General features: G+C 51.1%; 1 protein-coding gene across 3 annotated transcripts in view; it reads right to left on the bottom strand.

Annotated features, from left to right (window-relative positions):
- LOC310675552 (uncharacterized protein) overlaps nt 1-21,226 on the bottom strand; it is a 31,981-nt gene extending 10,755 nt beyond the window's left edge. Inside the window, exons 1-5 of one of the 3 annotated variants that reach the window (XM_083436390.1) lie at nt 20,925-21,226; nt 19,425-19,845; nt 19,151-19,232; nt 18,786-18,868; nt 4,323-4,449 (exon numbers count right to left, since the gene is read on the bottom strand). In XM_083436390.1, the coding sequence (XP_083292516.1) occupies nt 4,323-4,449; nt 18,786-18,868; nt 19,151-19,232; nt 19,425-19,826 (694 nt within the window). In that variant the 5' untranslated portion in view covers nt 19,827-19,845; nt 20,925-21,226. Of the gene's footprint in view, nt 1-4,322; nt 4,450-5,554; nt 5,809-18,785; nt 18,869-19,150; nt 19,233-19,424; nt 19,846-20,335; nt 20,788-20,924 lie in introns of those variants that run through there. The other 2 variants (XM_083436391.1, XM_083436392.1) reach the window with 2 other exon arrangements.
- Nucleotides 21,227-22,014: the final 788 nt, after the last annotated feature.

The following is a 22,014-nucleotide window of genomic DNA, read 5'->3' as shown; positions in this document are numbered from 1 at the left end:
CTGAGCTTCGCTGCCAGTCGGCTCTTTGGTCAACCCAAGACTGACAAGAGCAAAAACAAAAACCTGAAGATACTCAGGTTTCCTAACAATTCTGAAGCTGACATTTAAGTGTTAGTTTCTGTTTCCCTCACTGAGCAGCAGCTGCAAGTCATGGGACTATGTTTCCATTCCACAGTCAAGTTACTGTTGGGTTCCCACAGGAAAGGGAGACTGGATGTGACGTTCACTGGTTTCCTGTTTCTTTGTTCTGTCGTTTCGTTGAGAGTAGCTCTCTGCTTCTCACAGAGACAAGATGTATATTTGTATGCTCTCAGCATAGTTTAGGAATAAAGCTTTTCGCAATGTTTGCGGACTCTGGGATTTTACTCTGCTGCGCTCAAGGCAAGATGAGCTGTATCAGCTCAAGGGCCAGAGCTGAACAATAAAAGCTGACATTGAAGATGGCCTGGGAAGTTCAGACCAGCCCAATCTGTTGGGATTTGTCCAAGGGAAACGGGGGCATTTGGCAGGCCCCCAGCTGGCTCCAGCACACCGGCCAGTAACCGGGCAAACTCTGGTCCTCGGAACAGCATCAAACAGCGAGCCGCAGCTTCAGAACTCTTCAGAAGCTGGATCACCCTCTAATCAGCAGAGTAATTAACTCTTCACGACAGAAGGGTGGACACAGGCATATGTAAAGCATATTTACAAGCAGTTTATTCAGCATAGATCAAGACAAAGAAAACCATGTCTGCTCTCCTTCATGTCTAAGAGCACGAAGCATGAGGCAAAAGCTATACACAAACGGAAGTTCCCAGCAAGCTGTGCTGGAATGTAAACAGACATGTGACATACAATAGCTCCACACATCTGTTTAGGTGGAACGGAACATCAATATCTGTCAGAGAACTGGCTTTCACGCAGAGAGAGTAGAAGGAGACTAGGCGTCAAAGAGCTTCTTTGCTGGAAGAAGTTTAAGTAACGCCCACTGATGGATTCTGCCAGCGATTGAGACAGCCACGGGTGAGTGGCTGTCCGGACAGAAAAGGTTCACTCAGGCAATCTATACGGCATTTTGGCAATGGAGACATCTATTGATAGGGGCGCGGCACAAGATCCAAGTCCGAACTGACCACAAGAACTTGGAATACTGGCGGACCGTGCAAGTGCTCAACCAGACAGATCAGATGGTCTCAGGAGTTCGCCAAGTTTTTCTTCGAGATCTGATACGTGCCGGGAGAGGAAAACATAAGGGCAGATGCTCTCTCCCGGAAACCGGAGTACATGGAAGGAGAGGGGCCACCAGAGACCAGGGACGTGTTCCCCGAGGACCGGTGGGTGTGGGGGGGAGCGCTGGTTGGGAAACGAGAACTGGCAGGGCTCACCAGAGACGATGAGTTTGCTCAGACAAAAATCAGGGAACTCAGGGACAGAAAGGAAGTCAATGGAGGGTTTGAGGAAAAGGAAGGACTACTGTACTATAAGGGGGCGCTGTATGTACCAGGGGAGACTTTGAGGGGGAAGGTACTTAGACAACTCCATGACAACCCAACAGCTGGGCACTTTGGACAGCACAAGACCATGCTACTTGTCACCAGGCAGTTCTGGTGGCCAAAGGTGAGGGAAGACGTAAGAGAATATGTACTAGGGTGCGACCGATGCCAGAGGGCAAAGGGGGAAAGGGCTGCCTCCGCGGGGCTACTGGAACCCTTACCTACACCAGAAAGGCCCTGGGAGGTGGTGTCCATTGATTTTATGACAGATCTTCCCAAGTCAAGGGGAAAGACAGCGGTCATGGTAGTGGTCGATCTACTGACTAAAATGTGCCATTTCGTAGCTTGCTCACCTGCAGCAACGGCAGAGGAGACAGCCAGGCTGTTAGTGGATCACATTTTTAGACTGCATGGAGCTCCATTGAGGGTAATCTCAGATCGCGGGAAACAATTTACTTCCCGGTTCTGGCGGAGACTTGTGAGCTTGCTACAGGTCGAGGTGAGCTTCTCGACGGCGAGGCATCCAGAAACCAACGGACAAGCCGAAAGAGCGAACGGCATACTCCAGCAGTATCTACGCTGCTATGTCAGTGAGAGACAGAACGATTGGGTAGAGAAATAGCTTTGGCTAAATTTGTGTACAATAACGCTGAACACGTGTCCACGGGAATGAGCCCTTTCATGGCCAATTATGGGTGTCACCCTAGGGCCTTCCCGGGGCGGGAGGAGGAAGGATGGAGTGTACCTGCGGCTGAGCAATTTGTGGAGGAAATGGAGGCCTTACACCAGCAACTCAGGCTGAACTTGGAGCGGGCCAAGGAAGTCTACAAGAGGCAGGCAGACAGGCACCGTCAGGAGGGGGAGGCCATACGGGTGGGGGACAGGGTGTGGTTGTCGTCCCAAGGGTTGCCCCTAAAGGGGGGGGTGCAAGAAGTTGCAGCCTAGGCGGCTGGGGCCGTTTGAGGTAATACAGCAGGTTAACCCCATGGCATTTAAACTCAAGTTGCCTGACAGCATGAAGATACATCCGGTGTTCCATAGGTCACTACTTTCACCTTACAGGGAGGGGTGGGAATTCCTGGGACGGGAGGGAGGGGTTACCACCCACCCACGGGTAGAGGAGAGGGAACACTGTAACGAAGCCACGGAAATACTCGATTCAAGGTGGCGAGGTCGTCAGGTAGAGTACTTGGTAGCCTTGGAGGGGGAACCTAGGTCTGAAAACACTTGGGTCCCGGCTGAATCAATCACTGACAGGTATCTGGTGGAAGAATTCTACGGTTTCTTCCCGGAGAAGCCCAAACCATTAGCTAGATTCTGGGAGGAAGAATTTGGACCCATAGACAACGAAGGGGACTTTGTGGGTTTCCCTGCCTCGGAAGAGGCAGGGCTGCATCAATAGGAGTATAGCATCTAGATCAAGGGAAGTAATAGTGCCACTGTATTCTGCTCTGGTCAGACCTCATCTGGAGTACTGTGTCCAGTTCTGGGCACCACAGTTCAAGAAGGACACTGACAAACTGGAACGTGTCCAGAGGAGGGCAACCAAAATGGTCAAAGGCCTGGAAACGATGCCTTATGAGGAATGGCTAAGGGAGCTGGGCATGTTTAGCCTGGAGAAGAGGAGGTTAAGGGGTGATATGATAGCCATGTTCAAATATATGAGGGAATGTCACATGGAGGAGGGAGAAAGGTTGTTTTCTGCTGCTCCAGAGAAGCAGACACGGAGCAATGGATCCAAACTACAAGAAAGAAGATTCCACCTAAACATTAGGAAGAACTTCCTGACAGTAAGAGCTGTTCGACAGTGGAATTTGCTGCCAAGGAGTGTGGTGGAGTCTCCTTCTTTGGAGGTCTTTAAGCAGAGGCTTGACAACCATATGTCAGGAGTGCTCTGAGGGTGTTTCCTGCTTGGCAGGGGGTTGGACTCGATGGCCCTTGTGGTCTCTTCCAACTCTATGATTCTATGATTCTATGATTCTATGAAGAGGAGGGAGGGGAGGTGTCCGAAGAAGAAGGATCAGACTGGGAGGTTCAACCAGCGGGGAGAAGTCCGAGCGGATGGGAGGCTGGTTTTGAATCCTCAGAAGATGATGACAGTTCCTTCAGGTGATTCCCCGCATCGTTAACCAAGGAGAGAGAGGAGGTTGTGCTGGAAAATCGCACCAGGGGTGGGGGTGGGGGGTCCTGAGGAGGAGGTGGATGTCAGGGAACTGCCATCAGTGCCGGAGGGAGAGAGCAAAATCCAGAGGGATTCCGGAGAGCGTCCCGGGATTGGGAGAGGCAGTCCATTTTCTGGGGAAGAGAATCAGCGTAGCTCCAGTGGAGAGGGGGGGGGGGAAGATGGGGGAATCGGCGAGGCGATCCCATGACTCTTTGCCAGGGAGCAGCGGGGAGAGTAGAGGTCCTCCACTGCCTACGCCCTCCTTGCACAGAAGGCTTTCGCGCAGAGAGAGTAGGAGAAGACTAGGCGTCAAAGAGCTTCTTTGCTGAAAGAAGTTTAAGAAATGCCCACTGATGGATTCTGCCAGCAATTGAGACAGCCACGGGTGAGTGGCTGTACGGACAGAAAAAGTTCACTCAGGCAATCCAGCCAAGTGTTTGCACCGGCTTACGCACGAGCAACCCCTAGAACCATTACAATATCCTAACACAATCATGGTAGAAAAAGGAATAATTTGAGAAAGATTGTTCAAAGAAAAAACTGTAATTTACTGTTTATTGTGGGGGTGTTAGGTTCCCAGGTGTTATAGGGGGCGCTGTTGAGCTCTGTGAAAATATATGAGGTTGGTCCATAGACATATTTTTTGAATTTCCAGGCAGATATGACGATCCCACAGGGAGCCTTACCAAGAGAGGCCACGATCCCACGATTCTCCTCCATGACGTCCTTATGCAGAGCTCTCTGGTCAGGATCCAGCAACGCCCACTCCTCATCCGTGAAACGAACAGCAACATCTTCAAAGCACACTGGACCCTAAAAGAAAAAGGGAAATGTCCTCCTCTGAGACAGCAGAAATATGATCTGCTCCACAATGCTCTGTGGTTTCCTTCATGTTAATTGCAGTGTTGTTTCAATAGGATTGTTTTGTGCCCATTTTATTTATGCATGCTTATTTTATTCTGCGTTTTAATTATGGGTATTCGTCTTTGTGCAAATAGGTGGTACTCCACCTTGTGTTTTCAGGCCACTATTTGTTCTCATCTGTCCACTGCTTAGAAACCAATTTTTGCATTCAGTTATCAATCTATAAATAAAATAAGCCTCTTTTGGTCTTGGATTATTTAGCAGAGATTCCTGCATTGCAGGGGGTCTCCTGGCTCTGAGAGACAAGCAGGGAGGGTGGCTTCCGGCAAAAGGAGAGGGAGCCACCGGTGGCTCCTCCTTCTCCTGACTCACATCAGCCTCTCAACCTTCCTCTCCCACTCACCTCCTTCCTCTTCTGCCTCTGATTCTGCACTGCATTCTGCCACAGAGTATCCCAGCTCACTAAGCCCTGTTTCCCCTTCAGCTTCTGACACCTCCTCTTCCCAGGCTTCTCCCTCTGCTTCCTCTGACCGCTCATCCTTCCTCCACCTCCAATCCTTGGGCTCTGAGCCGTCTTCCTTTCCTGGTTCCCTGGCTGCTTCCTCCCACCATTCCTCTGTGCCCAACCAGTCCACGACATTGCTCCATCCCTCGGCCTCTGTCCCCACAAGGCAGCTTCCCCTGACCTGATCTGGTTCCACAGCCGCTGCTTCCCTTCTGCCCTCATGAAAAGGCGGATCAGGAGGTCTTGCCGGCATCCTTCTGCCACCTGCAAGAGAAAAAAGGTAAACAGGATGCCAGGAGTGCCTGCTTCTCTCACAGGTGAAACAGGGCATCTCTAACTACAGATGGGCCTTTGAGAAGGACTTACCTACTGAGAGTATTTGGACGTTTGTGCCTATTTCATATGTTTGTTTGTGCAGAAATACATCTCCCCTCTTCTGGACCCCTATTCCCAACTGTCTCCCCCCAAAACAAGATGAGAAGAACCCTCAGATGTGTTGGAAAACCAACAGAATGAGACCAAACAGAGAAAAACCACCTTCCTCCTTACCCAGTGGCCTCTCTCTGGTGTCCAACGGAGGCCTCTCTGCCTCACAGGAATCCAGGTCCATTTCTGCAAAGAGAGCCTTTCCCTGAGAAAGAAACAAGGATTCAAAACAGAGAATGGGGAGAAATACTAGAAAGAGAATGACAAAGACTTGAAGGGTGTTAGATCTCATTCCATGGATGCTTTCCCAGAAAATGGATGGGCCATCAGCAGACCATTATGGGATGTTCTCTGTCCTGTTTGGAGCCCCTTGGGAGTATCCAGAGGGAAGTCTCTCTCACCTGCTTTCTCTCCTCTGCCTGACTCAGGAGGAAACCTTCGGCCAGGGCCACCGCCTGGGAACTGGTCTCCGCTCCACAGTCCCTCACCCAACTCTCCATCTCCAGGGGAAGGACAGCCAGGAACTGCTCCAAGATCACCAGGTCCAGCATCTCAGCTTTCGTGTGCCTTTCTGGCTTCAGGGACTGATGGTCAAGGTGGTAGAGTCGGCTGCAAACCTCTCGGGGTCCTTTGGCCTCCTGGCAGCAGAACTGCTTCACCTGCTGGCTCTGCACCTCTGAGCGGAGGGTGTCCTCCTCACCCAGGATCTTCTGCACAGAGTTTTCCCAGAACCCCCCACTGCTCCCAGTTTGGTTGGCATGGCCTCTTCCTGCTTCAGGGCCAGCTGAGTCTTGCTCATCCATCTGTGCTCTCAGGAAGCCTCTGAGAGATCGGAAGGAACCCTTTGGTCTTCTGCCAAGTTCTAGCAAATCCTACAAAGCAAATACATTGTTCTGTTACAGAATTTGTAGGACGGGGGGGGGGGGAGAAATGGTTCCCTAAGCAAGCATGGATGAGTCTTGCTGGGAACTAGGGCTGGACTGCGCTAGATCCCAGACCATGAGATATCTTTTTGAAAAGAAAGAGGAAGAGGAGAAGAAATAAGTCTCTAGCCTTCAAGCAATGCAAAATGTGGAGGCAACTGAAGGGATTTCTGTCAGATTAATCAACCTGGTTTCTGCTGCCTTCCAGTCAATGCATGAAGTCAGAACCGAATGACAAGGGAGTCAGTTGTATCTTGTGATAAATGGACGCTTTTCTCTGGTGGGGGTCCTCACCTGGGGGTCCTCTGGAGTTGCTTCCCAGCCCCACCCTCACCCCACCTCCACTCCCTGCTTCTGTCTCCTTTTCTGCAATCTCTGCCGCTGTCCAGACAGATTCGTGGGGTGAGGTCTCTTTTTCTCTCTTCTGAGGGCCAGGAATGTATCTGGCCAACCCCCTGAGGGCCAAGTGGGCGGGGCCAAAGACATCTCCCTTGATTTTGTTATTATTCTATTAGATAGCTTAACACAAACCGGTTTGCAATGCAGCAGCCAGACTATGGGCTGGGATCCCTCTCTTTATTCCTGGCCTCTCTTTCCTACTTTTCCTTCCTTTCCACCCGTTGTTTTTTTTTTGGGGGGGGGGGCTAGTCCACCTCCTCGTCCAGCTTTGGAAAACCATTTGCACATGTTTCCTCTGTTGTGCAATGAGGCTGAGCGATGTCACACAGAGTTAAAGTCCTTAAAAATGGAGATTTCGTGGGAGTCAGGGATCCTCTGATCTGCAGGAAGGAGAGCGTGGCAGACCTGGCCCCTCCCTGGCAGGACCCTCTCCTCCCTGACTTGGGATCCCCGCCTGCAGGACCAGATCAGGCCCCCCAGGCACCCTCCCCTGCTGCAGCCCTGGCACCCTCCCCGTCTCCCCACTGCACCCTGGGGGGGGGGGAGAGAGAGGAGACTCACCCATAGCTGGCAATCTTCCCTTTTTTTGCGGGAAATTCCCTTATTGCAGCACCGTTTCCCGCTGATTCCTGCTGCTATCCCGGATTGGTAGATAGGTGAGGCTGCTGATCCCTTGTTTTCAAATCTGAAAGTTGACAGCTATGCACTCACCAGATCCCAGGAGGGGGAAGCGATTTGGCCCTTGCAGCAGAGACACCAAAGCAACACCCCCCTCTTCCTTGCAGGAAAGGACTGGGGAGGGAGGGGCCTTGGCTCTGGAGGACCTGCCCCCCCTTACTTCCTGGCCTCTCTAGGAAGGCTGCTCGGTCCCCGTTAACCCTTGCCAAGCCGAGCCCCCCACCTCAGCCCTCTCTCGCTTGGCAGAACCTCAGATTCTTATTATTCCTTATGCATTTAGGGGGGCAGCTGCCCCCCCTGGCTACGCCAATGCCCAGACCTCCTTTTGGGGGTGAGGCTCTTGGCTGGACTCTGAGCATCTCCCTCCCTTGGTCAGAAACCAGAGGAAGAGCTTGCAGGGAAAAGGGCTTTGCAGGAGGCAAGGAAGCTCCTCCTAGAATTCCGGAGTGGAGAGATAGGAGGGGATCCCAGGGTCATCTAGTCCAACTCCCAGCCATGCAGGAATCTCAGCTAAAGCATCCATGGCAGATGGCCGTCCGACCTCTCCTGGGAAACCTCCAAGGAAGGAGAGTCCACCACCTCCCCAGGGAGACCTTTCCCTGCCAAACTGCTCTTAGATGTCCCTCAAGGCAGCGGGTCCTGAGTTCTAGCCCTGCTGAAACAACCGCACTGGGTTCCCGAATCGTCCGTGGGCTGGATTGAGAAGCCAATTGGGCCACATCCGGCCCCCGGGCCTTCGTTTGCCTACCCCTGGCCTGGGGAGCCACATTCTGGTTGAAGGAGGCCAGGATTGGCCCCCAAGGCTTGGAATGTCCCTCCTCCCCAGCAGTAGGACTTGGAATCCAGGAGAAAAATCTTGTAATAGCCTTTCCAGGTGCTCAGGGATGGACTCACCTGTCCCCATGTCCTTCTCTTTGCAGATGTGCTGCGGTTGCACATCCCTCCCCCAGAGGTGAGTATTGGAGAGAACCAGATCAGGGACTCAGACCTGCCCTCCTTGCCCCCCACTCTGCACTCTGGGATGTGGAGAAGCCCTCCCTTCGTGAGGAACTGACTTTTGCCTTTCAGCTGCTGGAGGAAGACCAGCTGTACCTGCCGGAGGTGATTCAGAAGTGCCAGGCAGCTCAGCTCAGGGGGCTTTGAACCCTGAAGTGCTCCAAGCAGGAGACGGCCAAAGCCATCCTGGTGAGTGATGGGGAAGTGGGGGAGGGAGGGGCTTTGGAGAAGGGGTTGTCCATCTGCCGGAGAGGAGGACCCTACTGGCCTAGGTTCACGTATCCTGTTTGAAAGGGGAATCATCTTAGGGACTTCCTGTAAACATCTGGATCAGGAATGCTGTTCCTGGAATGGACAAACACAGGACGTTCATCCATAAAGACCAAATGTCGGCTAGTTTCTGTTCTACATATGTTCATAAAGTCCAAATTGGGGACTACTACAGTTCCACAATGATGACAAGGTGTGATGGCCTGGGATTCAGACGTGGATGCTGAACCTGAGGGATTCCAGCCTGCACAGGATTCCCCGCCTCCAGAACCAGCTGAGCCAGGGCTGGGGCATGAGCCTGAAGGGTCCTCACCTGTGCTGGATCCTCAGGTGCGGGCACCAGCTGAGTCTGCTCTGGCTCCTGAGGTGATGGAGGACCCATTGCCTGCAGGTGCTCCACTCTCAGCCCCGTCAGAAGAAGAGGAGGTTGCCTCTGGGTCCAGTGACCCTCCAGCCACTCCTGAGCTGGAGAGGCTCAGGGTTAGAGAGGCAAGTCACCAGAGGATCGGGGCCGCCCTATGCCTCAGGGCAGATAAAAGCTGGCCAGCCCCAGTCCCAAGTTGCCGCAGCAACATTGTTGGTTGCTAGTTCCTGCCTGAGCTCCTGACCCGCCCTGGCTCCCTGCTTGCAAGCCTCTTCCTGACTTCACCCAACTCCCTGCCCTGCACCCAGCTTCAGCTACAACAGATTGCCTCCACGTTGCACCTTTGACCACGGACCGGACTTGGAGCTCACCTCTCGGGTAACCCACAGGACTGTAGCCTTATTGGACTTTACCGACTTGTGGAGTCTGTGTTGCTCTCGGACGGGTGGAAGGAAGTCAAATGACACCGAGGTTGATTCAAAGAAAGAGTTTATTCTGCTCTCCGGATAGCAGAAGGCACTTGCGTGGTCAGTCCACAGCAAGTCCAAAGAAATGAGAGATTCCATGCAGTATATATATCCTCCAGGCACCCTCTCCCCCTTCCCCAGCCACGTCAGCTTGTACACGCAGGTTGACATCACAGATGTTCCTGCTCCGGTACTCTTAACCATAAAAGGGTTTACCTTCCTGTACTCCTGACCATAAAAAGGTATTCCTGTTCCTATACTCTTATCTAAGAACACACTCTGGCGCTGTTCCCGGACTAGGTCTGTGCGTCAGAGTGTGGTCAGGATGTAAGATAAGACCCAGACGTGCCATCCCTGCTCCACTGGAACAGCCAAGGCCATCCTTGCCGTCATGGACTGATAAAGGAGGGGCTATGAGCACTTGTTTATACAGCCGGGTTTTTGTTTATACATTGACTCAAAGCTCAAGCTAAGGAGAAATAGGGATTTTGGTGCCCGCTTCAAACTGCCTGCACAGTCAGTTGGGAAACCCATTCCTTCAGGACCAGCACAGTTTGCTCCTGCCACACCCACATTCCCCCTTCGTTGGGGTGCGTTCAGGAGGAACCAGAAGCCATGTCTGACCAGGCATGCTACGCTGGTGGCATTGGCTCAGGGGAACCAGGTCTTGACCCACACCGTTCAGCAGCTAAGCAATGCAGTTACAGTGCTTCAGCAGTGTTTGGATGCCTTACCAGCTCCTGGGACCGATGCCCCAGCTTCTGGCAAGTACCCAGTGGCCCTACCAGAGAAATTTGATGGGTCCCCAGCCAGCTTTCCCATGTTAAGCTGTATATTCAGGGGCGGGCCCAGAATTTCCCCGATGACCGCACCAAGGTGCACTTCCTTAACAGCTTGCTGAAGGACCGGGCGGCCAAGGTGGCATTGCCGCTGCTCCAGCAAGACTCTCCCTTGCTGACAGACTATACAGGGTTTTGCAACCATCTGGAAACCACGTTCGGCAACCCTCAGAAGGGGAGTCAAGCCAATCAGGCGATTCGGCAGTTGAAACAGGACAAGTCCACAGCGGCCGCTTATGCCACAGAATTTCAGCTGTTGGCACAGGACTTGTCCTGGAATGACTCCGCCCTTCAGGACCAGCATCTCGAGGGGCTTTCAGATGAGATACTGGACCAGCTGGCCGTGATGGATCACCCCGCCACGCTGGACACCCTCATTCAGCGGAGACTGCAGATAGACGATCGGTTGGAGGACCATCGCCAGGCTCATGGCCTCCAGCACTCCCGGGTCCGGCTCCGGTCCTTCCCAGCAGTTCCACGGCCACAGCCAAGTCACTGGAGGAGCCAATGCAGCTTGGGCAGCGCGGCCTCGCCTCTCCCCCTCGGAGAAGACTCAGAGTCTGGAAGGGAACCTGTGTCTCTACTGCGGCGGGAGTGGACACTATGCCCAATCTTGTTCTGAGAAAACGCCAGCCACAGGAAAATGGCCAACCCCAGTAGCCGGTGGCCCAGGCTACCTGGGGTCCCAGACATCGCATGATGGGCCCTCACCGGTGGAATTACAACACTTCATAGTTCTGGTGCGTCTATATTCCCCTGGTGGGCCCTGGATTCTCACCCACGCTCTGGTAGATTCAGGGGCAACCCGCTCCTATATGGACTCTGCCTTCGCCGCCCATCATCAGGTGCCACTCCAGGACAAGCCAGAACCGGTACAGGTGGAGGCAATTGACGGACGGCTCCTGCGCTTGGGGGCCGTTACTCAGGAGACTCAGCCCTTGGTCCTGTGTCACCAGCAGCACCGGGAGGTGCGCACCTTGGACATTGCCACCATGCCCCGGTTTCCCCTGGTGCTAGGGTTGGACTGGCTGGAGTCTCACAATGTTCAGATCGACTGGGTCAATCAGACTGTGCGCTTCCCAGACCCGTGTCCCCGTGCTCAGTCTGAGATGCTAGTGGCCGCCCCCATGGGGGAAGCGGTGTCAATGCTCCCCACTGTTTACCAGGACTACCAAGAAGTGTTTGAAGAACAGGGGGCAGACCAGCTGCCGCCTCATTGGTCTTTCGACTGCGGCATAGACCTCCAGCACGGAGTGACACTGCCTGTGAGCCGCCTGTACTCTCTTACGGAGCCAGAGCACTAAGCCTTCCGTCGCAAGAACCTGGAGCGCGGATTCATTTGGCCCTCTACCTCGCCCACTGCTGCTCCAGTACTCTTCGTTAAGAAGTGTGGGGAGCTTCGTCCCTGCCATGATTACTGGGCCCTGGATAAGATTACCATTCCAGACCTGTATCCCTTGCCCCTTATTGCAGAGTTGCTGGAGCGTGTGCAAGGGGCGCAGATGTTCACCAAGCTGCACCTTCGGGGAGCCTACAATTTGATTCGGATCCGAGCCAGGGATGAGTGGAAGACAGCATTTGGGACACGGTATGGGCAGTTCGAATACCTGGTAATGCCTTTTGTGTTGTGCAATGTGCCTCCCGTGTTCCAACGGTACATCAACCACGTTTTCCAGGTCTTGCTAGACAAGTACGTGGTGGTGTACTTAGATGACATTCTGATTTACTCACATGACCCTACTTGCCACGAGGGTCATGTCCGGTCCATGTTACAACGCTTGCGAGAGCAACGCCTGTATGCTGAGCTCAGCAAGTGAAAGTTCCACGAGTGGTCGGTGGACTTCCTCGGTCACCAACTCTCCCCCTGATGGGGTGCAGATGGGTCCCGGGAAGGTGGCAGCAGTTCAGGAGTGGGCGGCACCCCAGAAGAGCAAGGACCTACAGCAGTTCCTGGGGTTCGCCAACTATTACTGGACCTTCATTGTGGACTATGTTCACCGCGCCACCCCGCTGACCCGACTGCTGTGCCCCAAGACACCATTCTCTTGGGACAAGGAGGCAGCGGTGGCGTTTGAGGGGTTGAAAGCCTGTCTCCAGAGGGCGCCGCTTTTACAGCATCCTAATCCCTCTTGCCCCTTCGTGGTGGAGACCGATGCCTCCAGTACGGCTCTCGGTGCCGTCTTGTCCCAGCAGCACGCTCCTGATGCGCTGCTGTTACTCTGCGCCTACTATTCCTGCCAGCTTCTTCTGGCAGAATTTAACTATACCGTGTGGGAGCGGGAACTACTGGCCATCAAGGTGGCCTTTGAGGTCTGGGGCAATCATCTTGCGGGGGCAAGACACCTGGTGGATGTGAGAACCGACCACCAGAACCTGGAGTACCTCCAGACTGGGTCGATCACTTGTCATTGGAGGAGTTCGCTTACAACAGCACGGTGAACACCTCCACCCAGCAGACCCTGTTCCAGGCCATGTACTGTTACCATCCGCGTTTGTTCCCGGACGTGCTGCCAGCATCTGCTGACAGATTGGCTCCAGGAGCTCCAGTCTCAGCACCAACTATTGATGGAGCAACTGCACCACACCAAGGATGCGTACAAGGCCCAAGCGAACCGCCGCCACCAAGTGGGGCCGGAACTCCACATCGGCGAGCCATGGGGCTATATAAATTCTAATTGGACTCCGCTGGAATTGGGCAAATGTATCCAGGCTGCAATTCGCTTTTTGGTCCCTTAGGAACAACTGAGCAACTTCCCTAGAGTGGAAGACCAGAGCCTGTTATAATAAAAATCCCATAGAAAGGCCAAGACAAAGACATCTCTCTCAAGAAATGTCCAAACCTGTGCCACTACAAGGTGACATGGTCAATATGAAAGCCCTACAGGGATTCACCAGGGTTTGTTGCTGCTGTGATATGATGGAGGTGTGAGACCCAACGAGAGCTAGCTTTGACACCTGGGAACACACACAAAAGGCAGAAACAAAACAAACTGCATTTTTCACTCATTATTTGACCTTCTCGCTAAGTGTAAAGCATAGACCACTATTGAGAATGTTTCTCCCAAACTGCAAGTATGCCACAAGTAATTTAGTACAAAATGCAACATGTGTTATTTTTTATGTGATATCCTATGTCCAGCTATGTGCACTGCTACACTTGCAAATAGCCTTAAGAGGCCTGACATGCAAGTCTCTTAAGATTTACACGAAGGCATATACCGTATTTTTCGCCCTATAGGATGCACTTTTCCCCCTCCAAAAATGAAGGGGAAATGTGGGTGTGTCCTATGGGGCGAATACAGGCTTTCGCTGAAGCCTGGAGAACGAGAGGCTCTTGCTCTCCAGGCTTCAGGAAGCTCTGTGCGACCCTCCCGGGGTCCGTGCAGCTCTGTGCAACCCTCCAGAGCCCGGTGCCAAGGCGCGCCGGCCTCCAGAGGGTCACGGAGAACTGCTTGCCCTCCCGGGCTCCGTGCAGCTCTACGCATCGGAGGGTTGTGCAGAGCTGCACGGACCCCGGGAGGAAGCCTCAGTGCGCCCGGGCTTCGCACAGCTGTCCCCAAGCCTGGGGAGACCGGCGCGGCTCCCTAGGCTTGCGGACAGCAGGCTCTTCTGGGGGCTGGGGTCAGGGGAAGCTCAGGCTTCCCCCGCACCAGCCCCGTGTTTTTCTTTACTTCCCGTCCAAAAAACTAGGTGCGTCCTATAGGGCGGTGCGTCCTATGGGGCGAAAAATACAGTAAATGTACCAAGCAAACACATATATTTTATGGGGGGGCAAAGACCCCTAGGAATTTAAGAGTGGCTGTATTCCCTACATCCACAAGTCTCAGAATGCTTAAAACATAAAAACACAAAACATCACGTGTTAAAATAGCATTAGATGTCAATAAGAAAAAGGCCTGGTTAAAAAGGTGTGGATTTGCCTGGCTCCTAAAGCTGTATAATGGTTTTTCCGACGTTTGTATGGATTTTTTGGTGGGAAGTGAGTTTAGAGCTAACAGTGAAGCTCTTTTCACATTCCACACACTGATAGGGTTTCTCCCCTGTATGAATTCTTTGATGAGAAGTGAGATTGGAGCTGTTCCTGAAGCTCTTTCCACATTCCACACACTAATAGGGTTTCTCTCCTGTATGAAGTCTCTGATGCCTAGTGAAACTGGAGCTGTCAGTGAAGCTCTTTCCACATTCTACGCACTGATAGGGTTTCTCCCCTGTATGAATTCTCTGATGGGAAGTGAGATCGGAGTTTCTAATGAAGCTCTTTCCACATTCCACACACTGATAGGGTTTCTCCCCTGTATGAATTCTTTGATGGGATGTGAGATGGGAGCTCAGAGTGAAGCTCTTTCCACATTCCAGACACTGATAGGGTTTCTCCTTTGTATGATTTCTGTGATGGGAAGTGAGAGAGGAGCTATGAGTGAAGCTTTTTCCACATTCCGCACACTGATAGGGTTTCTCCCCTGTATGAATTCTTTGATGGGAGGTGAGAGAGGAGCTATGAGTGAAGCTTTTTCCACATTCCGCACACTGATAGGGTTTCTCCCCTGTATGAATTCTTTGATGGGAAGTGAGACTGTGGCTGAGAGTGAAGCTCTTTCAACATTCCACACACTGATAGGGTTTGTCTCCTGTATGAATTCTTTGATGAGAAGTGAGAGAGGAGCTCTGAGTGAAGCTCTTTCCACATTCTACGCACGGATAGGGTTTCTCCCCTGTATGAATTCTTTGATGGGAAGTGAGATGGGAGCTATGAATGAAGCTCTTTCCACATTCCACACACTGATAGGGTTTCTCCCCTGTATGAATTCTTTGATGGGAATTGAGATCAGAGCTCTTCCTGAAGCTCTTTCCACATTCCACACACTGATAGGGTTTCTCCCCTGTATGAATTCTTTGATGGGAAGTGAGATTGGCGCTCTGACTGAAGCTCTTTCCACATTCCACACACTGATAGGGTTTCTCCCCTGTATGAATTCTTTGATGGTAAGTGAGAGAGGAGCTATGAGTGAAGCTCTTTCCACATTCCACACACAGATAAGGTTTCTCCCCTGTATGAATTCTTTGATGAGAAATGAGATCGGAGCTCCTTCTGAAGCTCTTTCCACATTCCACACACTGATAGGGTTTCTCCCCTGTATGAATTCTTTGATGGGAAGTGAGAGTGGAGCTATCAGTGAAGCTCTTTCCACATTCCACACACAGATAAGGTTTCTCCCCTGTATGAATTCTTTGATGGGAAGTGAGAGAAGAGCTATGAGTGAAGCTCTTTCCACATTCCACACACTGATAGGGTTTCTCCCCTGTATGAATTCTTTGATGGGAAATGAGATGGGATTTCTGACTGAAGCTCTTTCCACATCCCATGCACTGATAGAGTTTCTTTCCAATGAGATTTCGTTGATGGGAAGTGGAATTGGAGCTCTGACTGCAGCTTTCTCCACACTCCAAATTTTTTTGTGGCTTCTCTCTGGGGATTTTTTCGTGGTCACCTTTGTTCTCGATTTCCAATTCATCACAATCTGCATTGGGGACAAAAAGGGATTAGAGCCTCAGGAGCCAATGGAGAAGAACTGAAGGGAGTTGGGTGTGTGTTCATTACCTGTGTTGTTTGTTTAATATGAGATTCGGATGAGTTGTTGAATGTGGTCAAAATTGTGAAAGACTTTTGGAAAAAAGTGTATTTCAGAGTTTTGATGGCTTATAACACCACTTCATTTGGAGTAATGACATAAAATTATATATCAGTGGAAAGATAATTCGATCAAGATTGCAATCAAGATTGCAATCCAACAAAGTTTGTTCAATTACTCGTATTCTATCAAATGTTATGGCCAAATAACCAGAAAAAGAAAGCACAACTTGCTTTGGTTGACTTTTGTCAGTGTGTTATGTGATTGCTATCAAGTTGGTTGGTTTTTTGTGTTCTTTCATTTAGTGAGGGTGTAAGACATAATAAAATTATAGAAATGGCACAAGGAGTTGAGTGGTCCCCAGAAAGTGATGTAAGATTGTACTATTAAGTGAGCAAGGCTACAGTCATGAAGAAATTAGAAGAGAGATTGGGGAAAACTTAACCAAAGTTGGCCTTTCTATATTTTTGAAGAGGTATAAGGAGACTCAGTCACTACAAAAGTGACGATGGACGAGTGGAGAGACTGTGCCTACATGACAGAAGAAAATCATCTGGGTGTATACAAGATGACATGGCGCAATGTAATGAGAAGTTGAGTGCAAGGACTGGTCTAACTTAGATTTCTAAGAAAAAGCCATTGTTATTTCTCAAGCAAAGGTTGAAAAGATGAAACCCATGTTAACTGGACAGTGGAACAATGGGGCGGTGTTATTTGGAGCGATGAGACCCAAATCTCCTTGCTTGGTAGTGATGGCATGAAATACCCGAGGAGAAGAATCAGATAAGATTTACATCCTACTTGCATTACACTGACCGTGAAACACCCAGACAGTGTGATGATCTGCGGTTGTATGGCAGCAAAAGGTGTGGGCAGAATTTGCGTCATTAATGGGAATATAAATGCGGAAAAATGCATAAACGAAATACGTGAGCCCAAACTGAAGTGTTCCGCAGGTGATCTTTTCCCAGATACCGAAGCATTTATATATTTTCAACAGTATTCAGCTCTATGTTGTTGTTGTTGTTGTTATATATATTTATATATTTTTATTTATTATTTCAGCAGGATTCAGCTCCATGTCATGTTGCTGCTGTGTGCAAAAGGTGCTTTCAAGGTAATCCTATTCCACTGCTGGAATGGCCTGGGAATAGCCCACACTTTAACCCAATCAGAAATCTTTGGAGCCGACTAAAGAAACTTGTTAGTCAGAAGCAACCCAGCAATAAAGCCCAATTAACAGAGGCAATAATTCAGTTTTGGTTTCACATTATTACAGCTGCAGAACTAAAAACTTGGTTCACTTCATGGGAAGGCATTGTAAGGCCGTAATTAAGGTTACTAAAGGTTACCAATGGTTACCAAAGGTTTCACGTTTTTTCTTTCTGACTGCTGTTCTAATAAATACTCCTTCATAAAATTCATTGCATTACATCCTTCATTAAATTATCTTTCCATTGCTATATAATTTAATGGTATTACTCCACACAAAAGTGGTGTTATGAGCCATCAAACCTCAGAAATACACTTTTCACAAAAGGTTAAGGAAGATTCTTCAAAGAAAAAACTGTAAGTTACTCTTTATTGTGGGGGTGTTAGGTTCCCAGGTGTTATAGGGGCCACTATTGAGCTCTGTGAAAATATATGAGGTTGGTCCATAGAGGTATTTTTTGAATTTCCAGGCAGATATGACGATCCCACAGGGAGCCTTACCAAGAGAGGCCACGATCCCACGATTCTCCTCCATGACATCCTTATGCAGAGCTCTCTGGTCAGGATCCAGCAACGCCCACTCCTCGTCCGTGAAACGAACAGCAACGTCTTCAAAGCACACTGGACCCTAAAAGAAAAAGGGAAATGTCCTCTGAGACAGCAGAAATATGATCTGCTCCACAATGCTCTGTTGTTTCCTTCCTGTAAATTGCGGTGTTCTTTCAATAGGATTGCTTTGCTGCACATTTTAATTATGGGTGCTTATTTTATTCTAAGTTTAAATTATGGGTATTCGTTTTTGTGCAAATAGGTGGTACTCTACCTGATGTTATTCAAGTCATTCTGCCTAGGCAAGCATCCCAGTTTCCCCAATGGAAGGATCCACTTTCTCCTCTCCTCCTGAGCTCTTCTGGGGAGTTCCCTCCCAATGCCGTAAAGCCAAAATCAAGGGGTTCATGGGAGCATGGAGAGGGGGAGGGGGAGGATTGGGGGGCAGGCCCCATTTTGCAGCCGATGGGGCTGGTTAGGTGAATCCAGGCCGCAATTTGTTCTCACTTGTCCACTGCTTAGAAACCTATTTTTGCATTCAGTTATCAATCTAGAAATAAAATAAGCCTATTTTGAATGGCCATCTGTCTTGGATGATCTAGCAGAGATTACTGCATTGCAGGGGGTCTCCTGACTCTGAGAGACAAGCAGGGAGGGTGGCTTCTGGCAAAAGGAGAGGGAGACACCGGTGGCTCCTCCTTATCCTGACTCACCTCAGCCTCTTGACCTTCCTCTCCCACTCGCCTCCTTCCTCTTCTGCCTCTGATTCTGCGCTGCATTCTGCCACAGAGTCTCCCAGCTCACTAAGCCCTGTTTCCCCTTCAGCTTCTGACACCTCCTCTTCCCAGGCTTCTCCCTCTTCCCCCTCTGACCGCTCATCCTTCCTCCACCTCCAATCGTTCGGTTCTGAGCCATCTTCACTTCCTGCTTCCCCGGCTGCTTCCTCCCACCATTCCTCTGTGCCCAACCAGTCCATGACATTGCTCCATCCCTCGGCCTCTGTCCCCACAAGGCAGCTTCCCCTGACCTGATCTGGTTCCACAGCCACTGCTTCCCTTCTGCCCCCATGAAAAGGCGGATCAGGAGGTCTTGCCGGCATCCTTCTGCCACCTGCAAGAGAAAAAAGGTAAGCAGGATGCCAGGAGTGCCTGCATCTCTCACAGGTGAAACACGGCATCTCTAACTACAGATGGGCCTTTCAGAAAGACTTACCTACTGAGAGCATTTGGAGGTTTGTGCCCATTTCATATGTTAGTTGTGCAGAAATTCATCTCCCCTCCTCTGGACCCCTATTCCCAACTGTCTCCCCCAAAACAAGATGAAAAGAACCCACAGATGAGTTGGAAACCAACAGAATGAGACCAAATGGAGACAAACCACCTTCCTCCTTACCCAGTGGCCTCTCTCTGGTGTCCAACGGAGGCCTCTCTGCCTCACAGGAATCCAGGTCCATTTCTGCAAAGAGATCCTTTCCCTGAAAAAGAAACAAGGATTCAAAACAGAGAATGGGGAGAAATACTAGAAAGAGAATGACAAAGACTTGAAGGGTGCGAGATCTCATTCCATGGATGCCTTCCCAGAAAAAGGATGGGCCATCAGCAGACCATTATGGGATGTTCTCTGTCCTGTTTGGAGCCCCTTGGGAGTATCCAGAGGAAAGTCTCACCTGCTTTCTGTCCTCTGCCTGACTCAGGAGGAAACCTTCGGCCAGGGCCACTGCCTGGGAACTGTTCTCCGCTCCACATTCCCTCACCCAGCTCTCCATCTCCAGGGGAAGGACAGCCAGGAACTGCTCCAAGATCACCAGGTCCAGCATCTCAGCTTTCGTGTGCCTTTCTGGCTTCAGCCACTGATGGTCAAGGTGGTAGAGTCGGCTGCAAACCTCTCGGGGTCCTTTGGCCTCCTGGCAGCAGAACTGCCTCACCTGCTGGCTCTGCACCTCTGAGCGGAGGGTGTCCACCTCACCATGGATCTTCTGCACAGAGTTTTCCCAGAACCCCCCACGGCTCCCAGTTTGGTTGGCATGGCCTCTTCCTGCTTCAGGGCCAACTGAGTCTCGCTCATCCATCTGTGCTCTCAGGAAGCCTCTGAGAGATCGGAGGGAACGCTTTGGCCTTCCGCTAAGTTCTAGCAAATCCTACAAAGCAAATACATTGTTCTATTACAGAATTTGTAGGACGGGGGGGGGGGGGGAATGGTTCCCTGAGCAAGCATGATGCTCATTGCTAGGAACAAGGGCTGGACTGCACCAGATCCCAGACCATGAGATATCTTTTTGAAAAGAAAGAGGAAAAGGAGAAGAAATAAGTATCTAGCCTTCAAGCAGTGCAGAATGTGGAGGCAACTGAAGGGATTTCTGTCAGATTAATCAACCTGGTTTCTCCATCCTTCCAGTCAATGCATGAAGTCAGAACCGAATGACAAGGGAGTCAGTTGTATCTTGTGATAAATGGACGCTTTTCTCTGGTGGGGGTCCTCACCTGGGGGTCCTCAGGAGTTGCTCCCCAGCCCCACCCTCACCCCACCTCCACTCCCTGCTTCTGTCTCCTTTTCTGCAATCTCTGCCGCTGTCCAGACAGATTCGTGGGGTGAGGTCTCTTTTTCTCTCTTCTGAGGGCCAGGAATGTATCTGGCCAACCCCCTGAGGGCCAAGTGGGCGGGGCCAAAGACATCTCCCTTGATTTTGTTATTATTCTATTAGATAGCTTAACACAAACTGGTTTGCAATGCAGCAGCCACACTGTGGGCTGGGATCCCTCTCTTTATTCCTGGCCTCTCTTTCCTACTTTTCCTTCCTTTCTCCCCGTTGTTTTTTTTTGGGGGGGGGGCTAGTCCACCTCCTCGTCCAGCTTTCGAAAACCATTTGCACATGTTTCCTCTGTTGTGCAATGAGGCTGAGGGATGTCACACAGAGTTAAAGTCCCAGGGACTCCTTTGTTTGAAGAAGGGAGATTTCGTGGGAGTCAGGGATCCTCTGATCTGCAGGAAGGAGAGCGTGGCAGACCTGGCCCCTCCCTGGCAGGACCCTCTCCTCCCTGACTTGGGGTCCCCCCCCCCGCAGGAGCAGATCAGGCCCCCCAGGCACCGTCCCCTGCTGCAGCCCTGGCACCCTCCCCGTCTCCCCACTGCACCCTCTGGGGGGGGGGGGGAGAGAGAGGAGACTCACCCATAGCTGGCAATCTTCCCTTTTTTTGCGGGAAATTCCCTTATTCCAGCGCCGTTTCCCGCTGCTTCCTGCTGCTATCCCGGATTGGTAGCTAGGTGAGGCTGCTGATCCCTTATTCTCAAATCTGAAAGTTGACAGCTATGGACTCACCAGATCCCAGGAGGGGGAAGCGATTTGGCCCTTGCAGCAGAGACACCAAAGCAACACCCCCCCCCCTTCCTTGCAGAAAAGGACTGGGGAGGGAGGGGCCTTGGCTCTGGAGGACCTGCCCCCCCTTGCTTCCTGGCCTCTCTAGGAAGGCAGCTCACTTCACTTTAACCCTTGCCAAGCCGAGTCCTCCTTCGCTCAACCCTCTCTCAGATTCCTATTATTCCTTATGCATTTAGGGGGGCAGCTGCCCCCCTGGCTCCACCAATGCCCAGACATCCTTTGGGGGGTGAGGCTCTTGGCTGGACTCTGAGCATCTCCCTCCCTTGGCCAGAAACCAGAGGAAGAGCCTGCAGGGAAAAGGGCTTTGCAGGAGGCAAGGAAGCTCCTCCTAGAATTCAGGAGTGGAGAGATAGGAGGGGATCCCAGGGTCATCTAGTCCAACCCGAAGCAAGAGGGGGGGCGGGTCTAGTTCCAGGGCTGCCTGTTTAGGGAAGCTTTTAATGTTTAATAGGTTATTGTATTTTAGTGTTTTATTGGAAGCCTCCCAGAGTGGCTGGGGAAACCCAGCCAGATGGGCAGGGTATAAATAATGATAATAATAATATAATAATAATTTATTATTTGTACCCCGTCCATCTGGCTGGGTTTCTCCAGCCACTCTGGGAGGCTTCGATAGATACCAAAAATACACTAAAATATCACAGATTAAAAACGTCCCTGAACAGGGCTGCCTTAAGATGTCTTCTGAATGTCAGGTAGTTATTTATCGCTTTGACATCTGATGGGAGGGCGTTCCACAGGGTGGGCGCCACTACCGAGAAGGCCCTCTGCCTGGTTCGCTGTTGCTTTTGTAGCAGGAAACACCCCCCCCCCATCATTCAGTTTGTACAGACTTCACACACACTCACACTCACACATTACATACACTACACTTCTGTTA

This window comes from Podarcis tiliguerta, assembly GCF_965153285.1.
Source record: "Podarcis tiliguerta genome assembly, chromosome: 4".
Lineage (NCBI taxonomy): Eukaryota > Metazoa > Chordata > Lepidosauria > Squamata > Lacertidae > Podarcis > Podarcis tiliguerta.
This window is presented reverse-complemented; position numbering and strand designations above follow the sequence as displayed.